Source organism: Globicephala melas, chromosome 11 (genome assembly GCF_963455315.2).
Source record: "Globicephala melas chromosome 11, mGloMel1.2, whole genome shotgun sequence".
In the NCBI taxonomy this organism is placed as follows: domain Eukaryota; kingdom Metazoa; phylum Chordata; class Mammalia; order Artiodactyla; family Delphinidae; genus Globicephala; species Globicephala melas.
In genome coordinates this window covers 21,003,722-21,027,622 of record NC_083324.2, presented here as the reverse complement: position 1 = coordinate 21,027,622, position 23,901 = coordinate 21,003,722, and the positions used below count along the sequence as shown (strand labels likewise).

At 42.1% G+C, this 23,901-nt stretch overlaps 1 protein-coding gene across 4 annotated transcripts in view; it reads right to left on the bottom strand.

Annotated features, from left to right (window-relative positions):
- The window catches only part of FRMD4B (FERM domain containing 4B), a 336,491-nt gene that overhangs the window by 178,028 nt on the left and 134,562 nt on the right, over positions 1–23,901 (bottom strand). The window contains exon 1 of one of the 4 annotated variants that reach the window (XM_060308018.2): positions 6,582–6,966. The exons of 2 other annotated variants lie outside the window; for them this stretch is intronic. In XM_060308018.2, the coding sequence (XP_060164001.1) occupies positions 6,582–6,743 (162 nt within the window). In that variant the 5' untranslated portion in view covers positions 6,744–6,966. Of the gene's footprint in view, positions 1–6,581; positions 6,967–23,901 lie in introns of those variants that run through there. One more of the 4 variants, XM_060308021.2, reaches the window with a different exon arrangement.

The window sequence follows — 23,901 nt, the reverse complement described above, 5'->3', positions numbered from 1 at the left end:
CTCTGCTCAGTCCTACTTCTTTCTCTTCCCTTCTACACTGTTGATCCTCAGAGCACTCTCCAGTAAACTTCCTGCTTGTTAATCTCTGTTTCAGAGTCTGCTTCCTAAGGAACCAGATCTGCACCAGCATTCACGCTGTTCCATGGAAGGACTGCTTTTCCTGCCCCCTGTGGTTGAGTGAGTGACATGACCAGCTCTGACCAATGTCTTGAGACAAGTGACGTGAGCTACTTAGAGGCCAAGCATTGCATTGCCAATGCAAAGCCCTGAAAAGCTCTTCACTCTCTATCATGGCAACTGGCAATGTTCCGGAACATTCTGTGAGCCTGAGTGACAGTGATAAGCAGAGCTTCCAGCCAACCTGTGAATGGACAGGTAGTGTAAACCAAAAATAAACCTTTATTTCTTTAACCCGTTAGGATCCTGGGGCTGTTTGCTGCCGCAGTAAAATCTATCCTATCCTGAGTAACACACTGACATCACCACAGGCCTCCTAACTTCCTCCCCTGTCCTGCCTCCACTATGCCACCCTCTTCCAAATCTATCAGCCTCACCATTACCAGGGACAGTTCTAACTTAACCTGTCCCCCACCCCCAAAGTTCTGAAGAAAAACATCAAATCCTAATCTTAAAATAAAAGATCATTCAAGTTGAATGTTATTCTCAATTAAAATCTGCCTGTCTGGGCTTTCCTGGTGGCGCAGTGGTTGGGAGTCCACCTGCCGAAGCAGGGGACACGGGTTCGTGCCCCGGTCCGGGAAGATCCCACATGCCGCAGAGCAGCTGGGCCTGTGGGCCATGGCCGCTGAGCTTGCGCATCCGGAGCCTGTGCTCCATGACGGAAGAGGCCACAACAGTGAGGGGCCCACGTACCGCAAAAAAAAAATAAATAAATCTGCCTGTCTGTCTATGACTTTGACTCCGTCTGTCTCTTTCTTTCCTCATCAGCCTTAAAAAACTCTTTATAACACGCACCCCCACCGACCAGAGCCTTGTTTCCTCATGCCTGAAATGCACGTCTGCCTTTCTTAGTCTATCTAACTCTTACTTGTCCTTCCGACTTCTGCCTGAGAATCACCCCTGTAGGAAGCTTCCTTGGCTTCCACTCCCTCCCCTTTTGCTTCACTCCTGTCTGACGGAAACTCCCTTCACTGTGCACCTAGAGGACCCAGGTAAAGCCCTTGCACAGAGGTTATTTTCTTAACTGTCTCCCTACTTGACAACAGATTCCTTGAGGGCAGGAAATAATCTATTTGACTTTGTGTTGCTAACACCTTGGCATAACAACTGGGACACGGTAAGCACCTGATAATTATTTTATGTATGAATAAACGGACAAATGAATCAATCGATCTATAACTCCAATCATGTTCTACAATGCAGGACCTAGTAAAGGTAAACTGAACACTGATCCTGAATATTTGTTTATTAATTTCCTAGTGACTGGGTTTTTTAAGAGAAAATTCTTCCATATTCCTTCAAGTTCTATTTTTCCATGACTGAATTCTAAACTTTCCTTCTTCTAGCATTCTCTGCCCAACATATTGTTTTTGTCTAGTCTGGAGATTGGCAAACTTTCTCTGTAAAGAGCCCGATAGTAAATATTTTCGGCTGTGTGGCCAATACAGTCTTTGTATCAACTATTCAACTCTAAGTAGCTGAGTGACAACTACTCAATTCTGCCATTGTAGTTTGAAAGCAGCCATGGACAACGTGTAAATGAATGAGCAGGGCTGCATGCCAATAAAACTTTATTTACAAAACCAGGAGGTAGGCCAGTTTTCTCCTGTGCATTGTATTGGGTTGGCCGAAAAACCCAAACAAACTTTATGGCCAACCCAATAACTTGTCAGCCTCCCTTCTAGTCTGTATAATTCAGGAGGCTGTGGAGAGTGGAGGGCGGGGGCAAGCAAAGGATATACGGTTTGAAATGTACACAGGTCACTGAAGGCTCAATAAAGGATTGCCATTTGGGGGACTTGGTCTTTCATAACCAATGCAGTGGGATGAAAAGTTCAGGTGTTACCAATTTATGAATCATCAGAGTCTTGGAATATAAAGAGATTATCTCCTTAGAGACCCTACTGCTAGCTCCTGTGACCTCCTAGATTTTTTGTATGGGCCTTAAAAAAATTGTGGGTTTACTGCGTAGAACACAAGCTCAGATACCCAAGGTCCACCCTACATCCACTGCTGTGGGAGATTCCACAGTCTCTCTCACGGAACATCTTTGCGTGCAAAGATGGAAATTCAGTTTCCACAGAACTAGTCTCACTTATAAAAACAACAGTAAAACCCTAAGCAACCCTTTATCGAGTACCTTCTATGGGTCTGGTGTTAAGCCCTTTGCATATCCAAGAGCTAACATTTACTGAGTACTCGCTTGTGCCACGCAGAGCACTCAGTATTATACACACAATCTCATGAATTTTTTACACTACCCATAATGCCAGGACTACAGTTCTCCCCTCTTACCCAGGAGGGAATGGGGTTCAGAGAGAAAAAGCAATTTGCTCAAGGTCAGATCTGCTCAATTTTGAGCAAACAGCCTCTGCTGTGATCTGCCCGGCATGCCACCCCTCACTGCCAGCTACCTGTGCAGTGGAACTGACCCAGCCTCTTTTGGTCCCTTAAGTACCCTAGATTCTGTTCAAGTTGCCCCTACTGGGGGCGATTACTCCATTCAGGGTTTGCAAGAAATTCTACCTTTGAGACGTTGGAGATGAAGGGAAAACTTAATTCCAAGTAACAAACTGAGGGCTTCATTCGACCGTGTCACACTTGATAGAAAGCAAAGGGTGTTGATCCTTTTTCAACAACATTCTTCCATCATTTTCCACCTCAGCTGTTTGTTAAATCTATTTAATTGTGATAACGCAACCCATCCGGGCAAGATAAAAGCAGGAGAGATATATCAGCTTTTAATATTCAGCCCTAAGTGGAAGGTGAATGTCCCATGTCTGCTACTCCAACCACATTCAAACCTTCACTCATCAAGTGAGTCTTTGTTAGAAGGCAGCCTCAGTGCAGCCTCAGTCTGCTTTTTATTTAGTCACATGACTACAGAAATGCCTTATAGCTAGTATCTTAATTATTCATGGTTTCTGGCAAATTAAGTCTCTTGCCTCTCCAATATCTAGAAATGGAGGAAGTGTTCAATTCCAAAGAACTTATGTCTTCCCGGCCGTGCCGGCGAGGCAATAATGTGGTTGTCAAGTTCCTTATGAATAGGCAGAGATCCTATTTCACTTATAGTATATGAATAAACAAAACACCCCCGGGGACTGTCAGGTATTTCGTGTAATGGATATCTCCCACCCCACCCTTTCTCTCTAGAGTGATTGAATCCTGGGTTTTTTTTTTACAAACAAGACTATTCAGACTAGAAGCAAGAAATTGACACCTTTTTATCATCAAGATGATAAAAAATTGGGTTCCATAAAATATGTAACCCTGTGGTGTTTCCAATTCACATGCCAGAAACTTGAGCAGTATAATGGAACATTCCTCTCTGTTTTAGAATTCATAATTATGGGATAGCAATGCTGGTATTCTAATGATGGGCCCCCTAACCCCGTAACTCAAATAAATTACTGTTGCAAAATACTTACAAATGTATTTGTGCATCAATCTTTGTACTTATCTTGAAAAATAATCATTTTATTTAAACAGCATAAGAATCTCATTATCTGAGATTCTAATAATGCAGATACAGTGGACACTGCATCCCTCCCCCCATTGCCTGGCAGCCATGTGGTCTGGGCGGGGCCAACCTCACTGCCGGCTTCAGAAATGGGTCTGCACTGGCCTAAGCCAATCAATGTAATTCAGGGTCTCTCAACCTTTGTATTCGTTATCACTCCCTTAAGGAGCCTCTGAAGATATTTTTTTGTTTGCTAGCCACCTCACTCCCCCCAAAATTCTAACGCCATAAGTACACTGTAGATCTGTTTATGTATACCTGTGCTTTGTACATAAAGACTAAGATTTTTTTTTGCCCCCCCTCCCATCCTTACGAAATGATTTTTGCCTGTTGGGGGCCATATCATTCCCTTTGAGAATGCATGAATTACAATCCCATTCCCTGTGCCAATCAGTGCATGGCATTGCCGGTGGGCACATACCCTAAACTGACCCATCAGAGGGCAAACCGGGGAATTTTTTTTGAGAGTTGGTGGCTTTGAAACATTCTCTTTCTTTCTATATGGGTTGATACATGGGTCTAAGCCCCAGAACTGCTTTAGCTGTCTGCTATCATGAGGAAAGAAACCAGCTGAAGATACATGAACAAGACAGGATTGACAGAATCATGGGGAACAACTATAGTGCCCTGATCCTACTGCTAGATTTTTCAGTTGCATCCAAAGTCCCTACTTTTTATTCTGTAGGTTAATTTGAGTTCATTTTCCTATTACAATAAAAATACCCCAACTGATAGAGCAGATAACATTTACTGAATGTTTCCTAAGCTCTTGGTACTGTCAATTAATTTTAATATCAACCTCTGTGGTTAGTACTATTGTATTTCTCATTTTATAAACAATGAAACTAAAGCACAGTAAAATTAAGTAACTCATCCATGATCATACACAGGCAGAGGTAGGATTTATCCTATCCTCTGTCTATTTAACTTGGAGTATAAGGTATTAACCACTTTATTTTACTGCCATTCTGTTCTATACAATTTACGTTAGTACCTTCTTGTTGAAATTTGAAAGGCATTAAAGGAAACGGTATTTCTTTGCTAACAACTATGTTGTACAATTTAAAAATCTAGAGTTCTCTCAAGTTTTAAAATATTTTCAAGTTTTCTCCAAAGACACAAACCTTGGAGATCATTTTCTGCTTAAGACTCAATACTCATAAAATGGCCATGGTTGTTTTAGATGTTCCCTCTTATCATTATGAGAGGGTACTGGCTCAGCCACTATCCATTTTACGGAAGAGAAAACCTGTCGTTCAGTAGGTTAGTCCTTCAAGTTGCTGTTCTGCTTAAAAATAATTATTGATCAATCTTGTAAAGATCTCGTGGGGTCTCAGGTTTCTGGAAGCGTCATTTTTGAATTGGTCACTACCAGTAGAAGAGGTAAGCCATAAGTCCCCTGAGCCTTTGGGGAGAGCGGCATGAAGGCTGAATGGTTGGCCACAGTGCTTGTGCTCTCCTTTTGAAAGTTTCTCAAATGTTAAAAAGTGAAAACAAAAGTGTATCAGGGCCACTTCTCCTACAGACCAAACTGAACAATGATTTCCCAAAAAGGAAAAAGGCTGAGAGGCAGACACACCTCTGGCTCCAAAAAGCTAGGTGATCTGGGTAATGTGGCCAGATGGGCTATATCCACAGCTCCATAATCCTCTCAAACCACCACATGCTGCCCCGGTTCTCAACCTGGCTTTTGGATTCTTTCAAAACGCAAGACATCTCAGACATGTTATCCAAAGCAGGAGTCGGGAAAGCACAAAGTATAATGTTCCTCACATTTTAACAAGGATGATACGGATGTCAGGGATGACAAGGGGACGCTGATTTTTTAAATGCCCACAGTTTAACCGCAGGTGCCGGTCTTTTAATTTTGCCTGATTGATGGAAGACAATGGCTTATCAACACCAGAAGCTTGATCACATATGGGACTCAATACAATGCGATATGAATCATAGCCATATGGAGAATGTGGTCAGAGTAGGGAGAATCCAAGAACTGCAACAAAGCTAATTCTACATCACAGGAAAGAAAACGTGCCACTATATTCTATAGTAAACACCGGGTGTAATCTTCCTAAAGGCAATGTAGATTATTTTTTAAACCTGAAAAATATTAACAACCAAAGCACAGGACCTTTAAATCCACAAACGACTGTTTAAAAAATATGAAAGGAAGCTGTAGCCCCAGAGAGACTGAGCAAAGTTGCTGCATTTTTTGCCTGCAGGATGGGACCTAGCAGAGAAATAAAGAGGCTGTGTTATACCACAGGGAGTAAATCCAAACGTAAGCATTCCAACGCTCAGCCAGGCCACCCCTCCCTTCCCCAGCCCGTCATCCTCCTGCGAAGTGTTCACAATTTGCTGTCCTTCCTTCCAAAAGCCAGTAGACACAATCAGCTTTTCCTGGCTCTGCCTTGCAAGTTGGGGCTGCCCGAAGGAAAGCTGAAATAAAATCAAAGGGAAGAATGCAAATCCATTCAGACCCTTCTGACCATAAACTGGTGTGAAATCCTTGCTCTGTGAAATGCCTACCTTCACCCCAATGAAATGAAAAAGAAGGAATCATGTGAATGTCAAGAGTTGCTCCCTGCAGACGCTCTGCTGCTAAGATACACCATCACTCGCTAATAGATGTCTGCAAAGCCAGGGACTAATTCACAAGTGCCCCCATGCCCGATGGGGAAAATTCACAAGCTCTGTCAGGCAACGGTTACCCACAGCTGCTGAGCTTTTGACCCAAGAGGCGAGCAGCCCGATAGGAGTTGAAAAAGAGAGCGGTGGAAGGAGAGGGACAATGAAATCATACAGGTGGAACCAACCGGCTTCCCACGAGCGCCAGGCATCCCGCTAGGGCCCTCAGGCGCCGCGGTCCCCGGCTCACCTGGTACACGTCCCGCAGTCCGCACCACGTCCGCAGCACCTGGTGGCAAGCCCGCAGCCTCTCTGTGTACCATCTCCGCAGCGTGGACACGGTCAAGTTCCACACGAAGCGGCTGCCGCTGAAGAGCAGGTCCTCCACTCCGCACATGAACACCGAGGCCATGCCTCCTCAGTCCCTCTGAACCCTGGCAGGGGGTGGGGTGCCGGCGGCTCCCGCAGCTGCAGCGCTGCGAGCCCGATCGCAGCGGCCCCACCGCCTGGGCTCCCGACGCCGGCTTCTGTGGACCGCCGGGGGTCAAGTCTTCCCCCAAACTGGTCTTTCACGGTGCGTGCTGGCCTGGCTCCGGCGGCATGCCCCGAGATTGGGCGCCCGCCAACCAACGGCTGCGGCGAGCACACAGAAGCCCAGTGTCCACCCCGCCCTCTCGCTGGCGGCGCCGAGCGAGCTGCGCTAAGCTCCGCCAGGCGAGCCCTCGGCGCTCCCGGGTCGCTGGAAGCCCGGGCCGGCGAGGACTCCCCCTGGCGCTCCCCGAGTGCGCTGGGCAGCGGGGGGAGTGGAGCAACTCTTTGCAGGCAGACGAGAGCGCTGCATTTCAGCGCACTGGGCTTGCACGTCCTGCACACACCACACACGCGCGCGCGCACACACACCAGCCCCAATCTCCGAATCCGCTTTGGGAAGCACCTTACTTTACACTACAGGGTCTTTGCTTGGCCTCTGTTCACATGATAAATATCTCTGGGCAGCCACAGATACAGGAGGAAAAAAAAAAATCCTCCGAAGCAGCCCTTTGGACCCCACTCGGGGGAACAGCCCTGAGTGTTTCCTTGTGCTTCACCAAGAGGTGAAGATAACAGTCTCTGAGCAACAGCGTGTGCGTGACTGCAGAACCTGCCTTCGCTCCTAACTTGAGGGTCTCAGAGAAAATGACAACCTGCCTACTGTTGCCAGCCGGAAAGCAGGATCGCACACCCCGCACACTGTGCTAATTCCAACGCAGCAGTCAGTTCATGAGAAACACAAAGAGCGTTCTTGGTCTCTGGCAAATAGCTTCCAGTTAGTATCTGCTGGGAAACAGAAGCTCACAAGAGATTCCTTGGTTTGGTTCTGGAAAATTCAGCTTCTGGACATGTGTAGCAGCAGCTACTAGCACAAACCTGCACAGATAGTTTATTCTCGACTCAAAACCAAAGGAAGGTGTTCCACCACTCACAGTCACCAAATAATTAATGTTTTGTTTTTTTAAAGTTCTCCCCCAGGAACTGATATTGCCAAAGGCATGTGCAAAAAAGAGCCCAAGGAGTCCCACATGCCACCAGGCTCTATTTTCCTTTGGAATATGTGTAGATTTCAGTCCCAAATAATTGTAAAACATTGCTCACAGCAAAAGTACTGCAGCAAATTTCAGGATGTTGTTTTTTCCTGAATCCATCTGTAGGACAATCATCTGTATTTTACTGGCAGTTTCACACCTAGGCTGTTATCTGTGCTATTAAGTGGCAGAAAGGTAAAAGTGCCAAAGCTTTTCTCCCGAACTAGCTCAGAAGGCTTCAGAAGAGATTATCGACAAGTAAATCAGCTTTATTTCAGGTTTCAAATGTGCCTTTGGAATCTTAATTCAGGTGAAAGTCACCCAGTGAAAAGAGAACACAAAAATCTGTCCTCAAAGCGCCTACTGTTTTCAAAGTGACCATAATTGGGAAACTCTTAAAAGATGTTTCTTTTCTTACTTTTTACTTCTTTTATTACTAATGAAATTGCCTAAGAGTTTTTTTGTTGAATTAGTTAATAGGACAAAAGACCCGATCCAAGATTTGCAAACCTTTCTTCACAGTAGATCTGCTCCATGTGTTCCTTAGTATTAGCACTCTGATATTTTCCAAGATAATGGTCACAGTGTTTACACAGAATCAGAAAATACTAGGTCCCACTGAGTCAAAAGACAATGAACCAAGTACACTTTGAAAATGAAATGTCATCCTTCTAATGGAAAACTACCGAACTTCAAAACTGGCTTACGAGTACGCGTGGATGATGGTGGTACATTTACTATTCTTTTTAATGATGCAGTGAGACCGTGTTCTCGGAAATCGGCAGCCAAGGGAATACCGAATAAAACCTACAACAGGTCATTTATCTCCGTCTCATGACACTATTCTCTCACAAGAGATGCTCTAGAAACACCATGGCTATTATCTGTGCATAGGCCTAATGTCAGTGGTCAATTCCAACTTCAGTGGTTTGCATTCAAGGTTTTCAAAGTCAGTGCTTACACTATTTTCTAGAAAAATTGGATGTGGCAGAACAGGGGTCCTCAAAGCGTAGTCCCTGAACTGGCAGCATCAACATCACCTGGGAACTTGTTAGAGATACAAGTTCTTGGGCCCCCTCCAGAATCAGGGTGCAGTCAGGGATATGAGGTTTCACTTGGCCTCTGGGGGATTCTGACTCTAAAGATGGAGAAGCGCTACTGCAGGGCACGGGCATTAGGTGCTAAGTGTCCTAAAAGACTTAACTCCCTGCTCCTTAAAATAAATAAATAAGTAAATAAATTTACTTATTTATTTTTTTAAAAAGACCTGTGGCACTTTGTACAAGCTCCTTAAAGCCACAAAGCCTCAGTGTACTCATCTATAAAACAGGGATAATATCAGAATCTACTACATAGCAACTGGGGAAAGGTTAAGTAAAATATGCTGTATAAAGTGTTTAGTATATGGCTGGCAAAAAGTGAGCGCCCAAAGAAAACAATGATCACCACCACCAAAATCAGGAATTGTTTCATTTTTTTGGTACCTAGATAAAACAGTATTCATAAAATGTGTTTTAAAAAAAATTTCAACAATTATCTACATCTGTTTTCCTATCCCTTTCTGTGTGTTGGAGGTTAAAGTTGACTTGTTTTTGAAGGAGCAGTTCTTTCACTTTCTTCAAGTTCCCCCCAAAATTCTTTGGAGCTAGCTCTTCTCCATCACACAGCCAGCCTTTCTTGAGGACCCAGAGAAGCAGGAGATGCTCCAAGCTAGATGCAAGATAAGAAAAGACATTTTCTTCCCACCAATATAAACATGGACGCTTCTTCTTATCCAAACAGCTTTCTTCTCCTGCAGCAGGAGAAGTTCAAAGCTCTAGGCAGAGATAGCTTTTAGAGGGAAGGAAAAGTAAGTTCTTCACACCAGGGGCCGACAGTGCGTGGCAACTGAACCCAGGCGTGGAGCAGTGGAGAAAAGAGCCACCCAATTGCGGCATCTTTCTGAAAATGGACAAGCCACGTGGCACAAACCAGATCCCACACACACACCCTTGAAGCTGGTCTAAAATTTCCTGTGGAAAGGGAGATAAATCAAGCTGTCTTCAAAATTATCTTGCCTTTTCTTTTTCTTTTTTTTTTTTTTTTTAATTTAAGTAGAGGATTTTTTTTTTCCTCTACAGCATCAGAGTTCCCTGCAATACACTGTAATTTCCTGCAGCTCTCTCTGGAGGCTTAAAAAGATGCTTCAGGTGACAGCATGGCTCATACTCCTGGGAGTTCTGCTGCAGACGTAAAAGAGAAATTGTCATTATCCCCGAGGCTCCCGTAGGTTCTCCTCTGAGCAATCCGCAGGAGGAAGAGCACAGTGCTAAGAAGACAGCACAAAATGCTAACCCCTGTCTCTAGAAAGAGATAAGCAGTTCTATCGCAGCGGCTTCCAGGGGTCCCCTCTGCCCATCAAAAAGACAGAGTCCATTGAATGCCTGTGGATATTTTTAAAACTCTCCTCTCTCCATAGCTGAAGAGCCAGTGTGGCTAAATTCTGACAGGCCACGTCTGACACAGGGCTTGAGGGGGACGAAAACAAGGTCTGGTTCGGTGGCTCTCAATCAGGGGCAATTTTGCAACCCTGTCTACAAAGGCATTTTTGGTTGTCACACCTCGGGGATGCTAGTGGCGTCTAGTGAGTAGAGGGATGCTGGTAAACATCCTACAGTGCCCAGGGCAGCCTCCACAACAAAGAACTCTCCTGCCCCAAATGTCAGTGGTGTGGAGACTGAGGAACCTTGGTCTAGTTCAACCCCACAGACTGCTCTTCCTCTCAGAGGACTGGTGGGGAAACATTCTTCCCTCCTGATGTTTTCTCCCAAAAGGCAGACTGGAGATGCAGCAATCACTCTATAATGGTATTCACACACTCACCACGAGCTGTAATGGACTCAAAGCCCATCGAGAAGGAACTGGAATGACATTTCCTATCATTTACACCTACCTTTTTTTTTTGGATATTTATCATAAAAATAAGAAATAGTCATTTTCACCATAAGCTATGTATCTTTTGGCACTTTAATTTTTGGCCTTATCATTTCCTTTAAATCACAGGCTGCTTAGTAGGGTTGAAGGCTTTCTTTGGCACAAAACAATTGAGGAAAACAATTCCCCCTATATCAACCCCAAGGTGGAATGCTGATGCCTCCAGTGGGCCTTGAGTTGCTACAGAAGTCTCTCATCGCCTCAAAAGGGGCAAAGGTGCCCCCTTTGGTCCACTTTTCACTGCTAGACTGTCAACTTTTTTCTTTAATATACAATACTCTTTATTGTAAATTCCATATAGCCAATTAATCAGTAAGTCAAAGAAGGCTTTCACTGATTTTTTAAAATATTTATTTATTTTGCTGTGTCGGGTCTTAGTGGCGGCACGCGGGGTATTTTGTTTTGGCACGCAGGCTCAGTAGTTGTGGCACGCAGGCTCAGTAGTTGCGGCACGCAGGCTTTGTTGCCCCGTGTCACGTGGGATCTTAGTTCCCCGACCAGAGATCGAACCTGCATCCCCTGCATTGGAAGGCGGATTCTTAACGACTGGACCACCAAGGAAGTCCCCAGACTGTCAGTTTTCTGAGGAGTGCCTACAGGTGAGTGGAGGCGGATGGTCCCTCCTTGTGCAGGAGTGTACCCCACGCACTGGAAAATGTTTAGTGACCTTGGGCTCTGCTCACTACACGCCAGTAGTGTCCCCAGTCATTATGACATCAACAACAAAAAGCACCTCCACACACTTCCAATTACTCCAGGTGGGGTGGTAGCCAAGTCCACTCAGAAACCACTGGCAGAAGTAGGGAAAACGCCTTATTCATATTTGTTCCCCCAGTGGCTGGCACATAACAGGCCATCAATCAATAGTTCTTGACCTGACAAATGAATGACTCTTTGTCTCAAGCGTGAATATAGAAAGAAGTTCATCCATTCCCAAAACACACTCTTGTTCATTAAAAAATTACGTATTGAGTTTGCAGTACATGTCAGGCAGGGAACTGAGTACTTAGAACACACCAGGCAAAACAGAGAGGATTTCTGTCTAAGTGGGTCTTAGAGAAGGGAGAGAAAGGCAGACATCTGAACAAGTAATATAGAAGAAGCAGGCAGAGCCTCACAGGGTTATAAAAGAGACATGTGATGGAAGCTGGGGGCGGGGGAGGACCAGGGAAGGCCTCGCAGAGGACGTGACACCGTGACACCGCAGCTGAGACCTGAAGGCTGAGGAGGGCGGAGCCAGGTGACAGGAGAGGGGGGGACACAAATAGTGGTCCAAGGCGGCATGAGCTGTAAGAATGAGGGCTCCATGGCTCTATAGCAAGAGGGATCTCAGACTTGTGGGACTTGAGGGGAAGGGTGAGAGAGAGCGCTTGAGAAGCAGAAGAGCACGGAAGCCCAGCTGCAAGGCAGCTGCAAAATTCCAAGGGTGACAAGGAAGGGCTTACCTAGGAATGGCTACATAATAAAGTCAACAGGTCCCCCAGAACAGGGCTTCAATATGCACATGGGGTGAGAGTTTGGTGGGCAAAGGTGCCCTTTTCAACGCAAGCACCTCTTGTGGCCTCTGGGAGGACTGCCCAGCTGTGCAGAGGCAGTCTACCCCAACAGGGGGTCTGCATGCCCCTCCCCGCTTCTACATCTTGCCCCAAGGAGAAGGCAGGAGGGCCAGTGGGACACAAGTTCTGCTTCAATCTCACTTGAGCCAAAGGCAAAGTGTTCTTGTTCCTCCCTCCTCTCCTGCTTTTTTCTCTCTTCCCTTCCTCGGGCTGAGCGAGCCAGGAGCATCCTTCGGTCTTGGCCTCCAGCGGCAGGAGGTGGACGGGAGCATGCAGAAGTCATGGAATCCTGAAGGGTAGGGTACCTGTCATTATCACCATCACCCAAGGCTGACCAGTAGGTTGGCTAAGTTCTGCAGCTGCCTTTGGGACTTTGAATGGCTTTTTGGCATCATAAAGGGCTAAAACCACTACAAACTAAACAATATCCAGCACCAAGGCATCTATCCATCTTCTTTTCCTCGGCAAACTCATTCCACTCATAGAAGGAAAACAACAAAACAAAACTTTCTCATCTTTCCTCAAAAACCTCACCTGTTCTTTTATTAAATCAAATTCTCCTTGCTCAAAGGAAAGAGGAGGATGCTATCTCCACTGCATGAAAAAGTACAAAACAGGGAGCAACACATTAGATCCTGCATTGTATCCATTTTTACTAGTTAATCCACTAAGAGATACTGGAGATTTTTGCCAGATCAGATTTTAGAATTCATCAGTGTAGATGAGAAAGCACTTGAAGGACCATGAATGTTCCAAGGAAGCCCACGTAGATCAGAGGGAAAGGGCTGACCTTCCTCTCCTTCTTTTTTGTTTTGTTTATAACTTTTCTATTTATTATATATTTAAAGCATTTTCAAATACTTTGTTTTTCTTTTTTTTGCATTTTATTTTTATTAAAAAAAATTTTTAATCTTAAAAAAAGTTTTATTGGAGTATAGTTGCTTTACAATGTCGTGTTCGTTTCTGCTGTACGGCATAGTGAATCAGTTATACGTATACACATATCCACTTTTTTTTAGATTCTTTTCCATATAGGTCATTACAAAGTATTAAGTAGCATTCCCTGTGCTATACAGTAGGTTCTTATTAGTTATCTATTTTATATATAGTAGTGTGTATATGGGCTGACCTTCTTCAAAGAAGAAATAGTATCAATCTTGTGACTTATCTCCACCCCCATAATTTATCACCTTTTATTTATACTTAATTTACATGCACACCAACAATGACAAAAATAAAATAGTAATAAATTGGTCTATATAGCACCCTTTTCTAAATAAATAAAGGCAGCCCCACACATATTATCAGTTGATTTGCACAATATTCTCCCAAGGTCAAATGGAGAAAGGTATTGCTGGCCCCATTTCATGGATAAAGAAACTGAGACACAGAAAATCTGGGTGATTTGCTGAAGATCTGTGGAAAAAAGCATTTAAAAGCATCTTAAATGGCACAGCTGCTAATTTTTCAGTCCTTCTACTTTAAATGAGAAATAAAAGGACTTTTTGGTATTTATAAGTTTTCATTTGTTTTGGCCTCACACTAAAATTTATAGGGTACAGAGGGCTCTAGGACTTACTTATTATCCAGGAACTTAATGTGACAAAATGTCCACCCTTTGGGTTTACCCAATTTAAATAAGAATAAAACAATGAGAAGGAAAAGAAAATCTATAAAGAAAAGTAACTGAATTTTTTATGGGAGATAAGAAAGCAGTGACTTAAAACCTAATGACCGGAACTTCCCTGGTGGCGCAATGGTTAAGAATTCACCTGCTAATGCAAGGGACACAGGTTCAAGCCCTGGTCTGGGAAGATCCCATATGCCACAGAGCAACTAAGCCCGTGTGCCACAACTACTGAGCCTGCACTCTAGAGCCCACGAGCCACAACTACTGAAGCCCGCGTGCCTAGAGCCCGTGCTCCGCAACAAGAGAAGCCACCGCAATGAGAAGCCCGCGCACCGCAACGAAGAGTAGCCCCCGCTCACCACAGCTAGAGAAAGCCTGCGTACATCAACGAAGACCCAATGAAGCCAAAAATAAATAAATAAATTTATTAAAGAAAAAAACAATGACCTTCACTCCTATACAATAAATGGTAGAAGGAAAAAAAGGATAAATGAAAAATCTTGACTTTCCAAAGATTAACAGATAATTGTAGTAAAATGAAAAACAGAAATCAGCCAAGATCAATGGCCTTCAAAGTAGTAAAAACTCTCAAGGCCAGGAATACTCTGGCTAGCAAACAAACATGGGCAACAGGTTATAAATATAGATCATTTCTCCATTATTACTAAAAACTACAGAATAATTTGGTAGGATTATTGTTAGGAACTTCAACTATTTGGCCCGTTAGCAGTAAGAGCAAAATAAAAGCAAAGTTTAGCATCCAAAAAAAAAAAAAAGATATAAGAGTATTTCTTGTGTCTTGCCATCCTAAAGTTAATTTGAAGTGGGTAGTAGCAACATACTGTTTTCAACTATAAAATGAATTGTCTACAAGAAGCTAAAGAGGCCAAAAGCAGTAAGCTACACACCTGAAGGACTGTGAATATTGTATAAAGTTGAGAAAGCACTTGTGTATTTTTTAGACCAAGAGTTCAGGGAGCTCCAGGCAGTATTCGACAGGAATGAAGAGAAGAACTACACGATCTGGTCTTGAGTCAATAACAGAGGAAGAAAATCGGTTTTATTTCTGAAGGACCTAGCACCAAAGAAATTTAAGGTAGACCTCCTTACCCTAAAAAGATCCATTATTATTTCAGTCTGGTAGACTTAACAGATAATCTTGGTTTATTCTTTATATGTTTATGTATTTTGGCAAATAGTGTTGGTCGTCTATCCATTAGCCATTTATCCCCTTTTCAGAGACTCTGATTTTGTGGGTGGCCATTTTCTACGCCCCTGGGATGAAGTATGATTGGTCTAAGGGAAGGCATGACACCCCATTCAAGCAATAAGCTATAAAGTGAAGATTTCTAAAGTGTTCTGGAAAAGATTTTCCTCTTCAAAGAGCTGGAACAACACAAGAATTTTTTGAGCACGTTCCCTGATTCCTGTTTGGGACACTGTCATATGAAGACACAATGCTTTGAGCTACAGCAGCCATCTTGTGACCAAGAGGACAGGTGTTAACAGCAAATATAGTAGAAAAGAGGGTGGTAAAAGCCCAGGTCCTTGATGACATTGTTTAGATATCAAACCAACTCAGCAGCAGTCTATTTTCAGATGACTTGTAATGAGATGTAAACAACAAATGACCTTACATAGTTTAAGCTACTTTCAGTTGGGTGTTTTGTTACTTTTCAATAGATCACATTTTAAAACTTACTACAAAGCTACAGTAATCAAGACAGTGTGGTACTGGCATAAGGGTAGACAAACATCAATGAAATAGAATCAAGAATCCAGAAACAAACCCTCACATTTATGGTCAACTGATTTTTGACAAAAGTTGCAATATCATTCAATGGGAAAGCACAGTCTTTTCAACAAGTGGTGCTGGGACAACTGGAGAGCTACATGCAAAAGAATGTATCTGAACCCCTACCTCACACCCTGTACAAAAATTAACACAGACCGAAGAACTAAAAGTAAGAGCTAAATCTATAAAATTCTTCGAAGAAAACATAACTGTATATCTTTGTGATACTGAATTTGGCTGTGGTTTCTTAGCTATGCCAGGAAGAGCATAAGTAACATAAAAATAAACTGGATTTCATCAAAATTTAAAACTTTTGTGTTTCAAAGAATTCTATGGAAAAAAAATGAAAAGACAAGCCACTGACTGGGAGAAAATACTTGTAGATCTTATATCTGAAAAGGAACTTATATCCTGAATATAGAAGGAACTACAACTCAATCACAAAAAGACAAATAGCCCAATTTAAAAATGGGCAAAAGATTTGAATATACATTCCTTTAAAACAGATCTACAAATGCCTAGTAAGCACATGAAAAGGCACTCAACATCATTAATCATTAGGGAACTGCAAATCAAAACCACAATAATATACCCACTTCATATCTACTAGAATGGCTATGATCAAAACACGGACAGTAAAAAGTGTTGGTGAGGCTATGGAAAAACTGGGACCCTCATATACTACTGGTGGTAATGTAAAATTGTGCAGCTGCTGTGGAAACGACTGCCGATTTCTCAAAAGGTTGAACAGAATTTCCATGTGTCCCAGCAATTCCATTCCTAGGTATACACCTGAAAGAGGTGAAAACAGGTGTTTAAAAAAAGCCTTAAACACAAATGTTCATAGCACTGCTATTCAGAATAACCGAAAGGTGTAAACAAGCCACATGTCTATCAGCAGATGAACAGATTAAAAAAACCCCAGTATATCCATATAATGTAATAACTACTTAGCAATAAAAAGGAATGAAGCATATACGCAAGGGAATTGAAAATATTTGCTCACATAAAAACTTGGACATAAACGTTCATAGCAACATTATTCCTAAGAGCCAGAAAGTGGAAACAACTCAAATGTCACTTGATTAGTGGATACATAACACGTGGTATAGCTATATAACGGAATATTATCAGCCATAAAAAGGAATTAAGTATTGACACATGCTACACCATGGATGAGTCTTGAAAACACGAGAATTAAAAAAAGTTAGACAAAGAGGGCATATACCCATAAAGACAGAAGGTAGATTAGTGGTTGCCAAGGGACTGAGGGGATAGAATGAGAGGGACTGCCAGTGGGTATGGAGTTTCTTTGGGGGATAATGAAAATGATCTAGAATTGAATAGTGGTGATAGTTGCACAACCTTGTGAATATACTAAAAACCACTGAACTGTACCTTTAAAAGGGTAGATTTTGTGGTGTGCGAATAAATAAAAATCAATCAAGAATAAATAATCAAGCAATCAGTAAAAAGTAAATAACTAAAAAAAAAGATACATGCTACGACATGGATGAATCTCAAAATCACTATGCTAAGTGCAAGAAGCCAGTCATAAAAGACCACACATTTTATGATTCCATTTATATAAAATCTCCAGATTAGGCAAATCTATAGAGATAGAAAGTAGATTAGTGGTTGCCTAGGGCTAAGGGAGTTTGGAGGGAGGGGTGGAGGAAATGAGTCGACTGCTAATGAACACAGGGGTTTTTTTTTTTTTTTTTAAGACAATGAAAATATTCTAAAGTTAGAGTACAGTGATGGTTGCCTAACTTCATAAATACACTAAAAGCCATTGAACTGTACACTTTAAACAGGTGAGTTTTATGGTATGTGAATTATGTCTCAAAAAGAAGTAAAAAAAAACCTTAAGCCTTTATCGATGTTTGCTAAATATCCTACTATGAGCATGCGACACTTACATCTTCAGAAAAAGGGGTGAACAATTTTCTTGACTGGAAAAAAACACCTATTATACAAAACAAAGTAAAAATGAGGGCAGGAGAAAAGTACTGCATATGAACTCCATTTTGAAACTGACTGTATGCATATAGAAAAAAACTAGAGAAAAATAGATCAAATTATTGATAGTAGTGATTTCTGAGTTGGCATCACTGGATGATTTTAATTTATTTTGGGCGAGGCTTTCTTTTCCTGGTTTTCTATATCAGCACATACTACTTTTCAATTTCTAATTTTGAATTGCACATGTAATCATATAAAAGCTATTCAGTGAATGAAACATAAGCCTCTCTCTCATCCTTGTTCACCAGCTCCTCATTTCCAGAGCTGCCATGTAAGACTGCTCAAGTTGTTTACTGCACAAGGACATCTGGCTGAGGCAGTGAGTGGAGGTTATAATCTAGCCTGGGCTCCGCTGGATAAGCCATAACTCATGGCTCTGAGGAAAGAGTCCTTTTCATCTTAACCACATGAAAAATGCTATGTAGATGGCAGCCCTGCCCTTCTCCTTCCCCCAAGGGCTACCACCATGTCTAGTTCCTCGTATACCCCTCCAGACATAGTCTATGCTATTTAAACATAGACTGTAGTATGTAGGTAAAAATTATTCCAAAAGAATTTTAAAATAGCAGGAAAAGGCAATATAATATAATCAGAATTCAAGTACTTCTAGAGAAGTCTTTCAAGGTAGCATGGTAAAATTGGATGTAAGGGAAGAAAAGCATATTTTGAACAAACAAGTCTTAAAGAAAGAATTCTAAGTGCGACAATCGTTGGGTTGTTTTCCACCTTAACAGTCCACAATTCACACACATTGTTTAAGCAGCACATGAGACTGGTTGTACCCATTGCCAAGCGGGTTGATATTTGGTACTTCACTCACCACACTCGCCACGGCTTAGAAGGGCATGGTGGTGTGCCTGTGGTCCAGCTTCTACCGGGGAAAGCTTTAGGATCTGAGTCTGCTGAGAAACCTGAGAGTGAGTGTCCCCACGTGAAAGCTGGTACTTCCATTTCATTCACTCTCCTGTCCTTCAAAACAGAGAGCATTGCTCAAACAGAAATCCTAGGGCACTCTATTAATTTGTACTCTAACATCTGTATATTCATTCAATTTGGGCTGAAATTTCTACTTGAGGGAAGGGATGGTTACATTAGTAAATAATTCAAATGACCAGATCTGATTACAAGACTTTCCCTGTCACTCTCAATAACCTTTTCAGCTATTGTCTTCTGTTTCAGGTTTCGCCTCATTACAGAAGGCCATTCTGGTCTTCTTTGGGGTTCCAACTCTTTTGCCTCGGGCTTTTCATGTTTGCTGTTCCTTCATTCCTGAACATTCTTTTCCACCCCAGGATTTCATCCAATAAACCCCTCATTTATCTCTCAAGACTTAGCTTGAATGTTGGTCTCCTGAAGCAGGTGCAGGTTCCATCACAGCAGCTTAATCCTTCCCTCTCATAATATCCATCATGTTTACAATCACCTGCTTATGCCTGATTTCACCACCAGACCACACCCTCCACGAGTTCAGGAACTATGCCCGTCTAGACAGAAATGTAACAGCTATCCATGGTCCTACAAAAGGAGAGCCTTTCCTCATTTAAAAAAAAAACTGGGGGACTTCCCTGGTGGCGCAGTGGTTAAAACTCTGCGCTCCCAATGCAGGGGCCCCAGGTTCGAGCCCTGGTCAGGGAACTAGATCTCACACGCATGCCACAACTAAGGAGCCCACCTGCCTCAACTAAGACCTGGTGCAACCAAATAAATAAATAAAATAAGTAAAATGAAAACAAAAATTAAAGCACTGTGATTAAAAAAAAAATTGGATGTAATTTAAAAGAGAGCTTAGGACTGACTGTTTGAGAGCCAAGCATAATAAGGCTTGGAACCTACTCCCTAGGTCTAGAAGCATTTTCCAAGGAAAAAACATGGGGCTGATATTGGATTAGGGCAAATCACTGGATAAGAACCAACAATGGGGTAAAATAGTTGAGACCCAGGAAGGTGTTCAGATGGCTTAAGTGTGAGATAGTTCTAACAGAGTTGGGGACACTATTTGCTAAGAAAGAAAGTGATGTGTGAGACCTCTGGTGCTGAACCATCTTAATTTTAATTTGACCTGATTCAAATGAGTCTTGACAGTAGCAGCAGGGATTATCTGAGACATATTTGTCCTCCTAAGTGGCTTAGTTCTCTAAACCTTTTCAAGAGTGCTTTGGGACATTAGGAAACTAGTTCACCTTCTCTAACTTGAAGTTATGCTAGGAGCAGGATGAGAAGACTTGAACTCATTAGCCTCGTGGATTTGTCCTCTGTGTCTATTTCTAAAACAGAATAACTGATTAGCTACAAGAGTGCAGAGAATGTCAACAGTTACTGGCATTCTTTACTCTGTTTTGAATGCCATTTTCTGTACGCACTACTATACAGTTTTAGGGAGGGTAAAGAATTAAAGTAAATAATTTAAGCTATGCAACATAGAAATATATAAAATGCAAACATTATATTTACATGATAAAGTACAACTACCATAAACATCAGATTATGATCAAGCTGGAGGAGATGTTTCAAAAGCCCACAATCATTGAAACACAGTTGTGTGGAAAGAAATGCATCCAGATTAACTAAACTTCTTTCCAAAACAATGAAAGCTTGGGGAAACTGACCCTCTTCTACTATTCCATCCAAGTAAACTACACGGCAAAGGGGAGGGAAGATAGACCATCAGGGGCCAGGGGTAGGTTCCCAAAGAAATTTTACCAATCAGAAGTTGAATATACCTTTTGTATCTAAAAGATTCATGTACATTTTGTACTCTTCATTATGTATTTTATTATTATTAATTATTATGTATGTATTATATATATATTTAGACTTTCTTTCTAGAAACAAAGTAAGTAAAACTGATTCTCCAGGAAGATGCACATATTTATTTTTGGTTTCCCATAATCTCTTAGGACACCCCCCAGTACCCTGATAAAGAGAATGCATTACTCCAGTGTAAGAAGCACAGAGGTAGACATTAGGGGAAACAATCATTATAATCTCTACAGACTTCAGAAAAGCTTTTACCTTAACAAAAAAAACGTTTCACCAGTAAGTGATTAAATACGGTAGTCTATGTAGAGACACTTGTTCTGGAACCTCAGAGACTCCTATCACAGGACATGCCGCATTATAGTAAATTTCTAATTTCTCATGTCTATCCAACTGTTATGGTAATGGGTCTGTTACCCAAGATCCGTTCTACCCAAAATGATTAGCCTAAACCAGTTATGGTAATCCCACTCTCCTCGCTGTGTGATTATGAGCCAGTCTTGGCTATTAAGACCTAAGGAAAAGTCTACGGAGGGGGGCTTCTGAAAACCTTGCATGGGAACTGGTAGAGCCCTCTTGCTGCCATCTTGAAAATGAAGCCAATACAGAGATTTAACTTAAGCAAGACAATTACCAAGAAGAAACACTGGAGCTTTCAAGTATTGTGTGTGTGCTGCAGGATGTCTCAGGATGCCTGCTTATATGTTTTCTTTTTAATTAAGCCAACTAATATGTGTGCTTCTCTGTTACTTTAGGAGATGTTTGACAATACACTCTACGCTGGACTGGAAGCTTTGTCAAGGGCAAGATGTATGAGTTACGTATCTTTGTATCCCAGAGGCTAACGTAATATCCCATGTATAGTGGAGGCTTAATTAATATATGTAGGACTAAATTGAACCAATTTTCAAACTTACAACATACAAAGTGAATTTGTCAGTCAACCCTAGGTCTCCTGGACATCTAATACCCAAATGAGCAACCCAGATGATAGATACTATGACATGAAGCTAGCTGACGGTTGTTGGTATCAGGAGATAGTACAATTGACCTCAATATATTATTTATATCATACATGACAAACAGCAATGAAAAGGGATAAGGAACCAATGAGATATAAGTATGGAAATGGCTGGCTGAAGAACAGCTGAAGAAGATCCAAAGTGATTATTTTATTTCACAAATCCTGGAATGTCTGGATTATAGGACATTCAAGTACAGAATGCAGGAGAGGAACAGCGCTGTGTATCTGTGGAACATTCCAGAGGACATGCCAGTAGCAGCTAGATGTGTAGATAATTCACATGATACTGTGTATACAACTGAAAGGCTAGGTAAGATCCCCACCACTTCATTTGTATGAACTGCTCAGATCACAGAGGTGCTCTGAGGTCTAGCATGAATTCAGGGACCTCAAATGGGCTTCCTTCTTGGAAAAGGAAGATTTACTCCTTCTTGATATTCTTAAGAAAAGAAGCTGTGTTGACATTGCCACAGTGGATTTCACAACCACCAAACCACCCTAATGTCTTCAACAACACAGAAAGGACTGTCACCATCCCCACTTAAAAACTGGCTTAACTGAGCAATTCATTACATGAACCAAAGGATGAATTCATTTAATGCAACAGGGGATGCCATGTAAGGTAGCATTCTACCAGAGGTCCTTTTCTAGCAAAGTAAAAGCGTTCAGTGACAAGGATTTCAACAAGAAACAAGAGAACCCTTTCTCATTAGATAAGTGGAGAAGTAGATCTCATTCCTGCCATTACTGCTACCCCCTGAGACTATGAAATACTGGGCACTAAACAAAGACAGTCACGGGACCCTTCACAGAGAAAAGGAACGGGCTCAACAAGTTTTGAAGTGTAGAAACCTTAAATATGCATCTAATGTGATCAGCTGGAAAATAAAGGCAGCTTAAGGACATGGTCAGACCTTACAAGTTCAAATGTACTCATTTTCCCTCTCTATTAGACGTGTGTGCAGGCACACACATCTGTACACACATACACACACATACTGGTCTCCCTTTGCACATTTTATTCTACCTAGAATCAGTGACAAGTCTATTCCTAAGGGTATCTTCTTCTGGATTCTCCTTTTTTTAAAAAAAAATGTCAAATAGGAAATACAGGGCAAATGTATTTCTTCCCCTGAGATTTCTGCCCAATAACAGAACTCTGAAAAATTAAAATTAAAAAATGCATAGCCTTTCTCATCTAGAAGATCTTTTTATAGTATTATTTTCTCACATACTAAAGATGAAAAGAATGTGATTCTCCATTTAAATCTGTTTACTAGAGTTAGAAGTATCAGATAATCATTCCTACTACTGTATGTTGACTTCTTGTTATGAAGCACGCATTAAGCATTTCATCTCCACCACAACCTATGGAACAGGTATTACTGCTACCTCTATTCTACAGATGGCAAATCTGAGGCTTAGAGAGGTTAGAGAGCGACAGCTTAGATTCAGAGACTGGAAAAAGCCACCCAAAGGCCAACAGTCAAGGCAGAGCAATGAATTTAGTGCTTTGTACTGAGTAAATTTGTGCACAAAGTAGGTCAAGAAAGACAAAAAGCCAAGTTCACGTGAGCAATTGGAATGAGGACATCAACAAAGGAGGACGAGGCACAGGGAAAGGTGAGTCCACGGTTCAGAACCCAAAACTCCACAGGAAAGGAAGAAGGTGCAAGAGGTCTTGTTATACCCATACATGTCCCAAGAGGGCAGGGACCACAACTATCTGCCTAAGCATCGTATCCTCAGGGCCTATCACAGTGCTGGCACAGTAACAGGCAACTAAAGAAAGCTTGCTGAAGCAGGCAGGAATGAAAGGGGTTAGAAATGTGGTCTAGCAGCCTAGGAGAGAAATGTGGGGTGCCAGCTTTATTTGTTAAAGCTGTTTGCTTGCAAACGACAGAAACATAATTCTAACTAAAGTAAGCAAAACAGGACATTTACGGGCTTCTGTGGTGAAACTGGGGAACAGGCAGGGTCGAACAGGCCTCGTGGATGCCAAGAACTTTCTCTTTCTTTCTCCTTGCCCTTGTCACTGCTTCCTTTGCATGGTTCATTCGTTCTTTTGGGTGTGCTACCTCAGCAGGGTATAAAACTACAACCAAAGGCAGCTCCAGGTGCATATCCTTATAGCCTACTAATCAGAAAGGAAAGAGAGCTCTCCCTTGCCAGTTCTAGCAGGTTAAGTCATGGCAAAGGATGTTGACTATCATAAGGATGGTGGTCAGGGTGCAGGTATGGGGTGTAT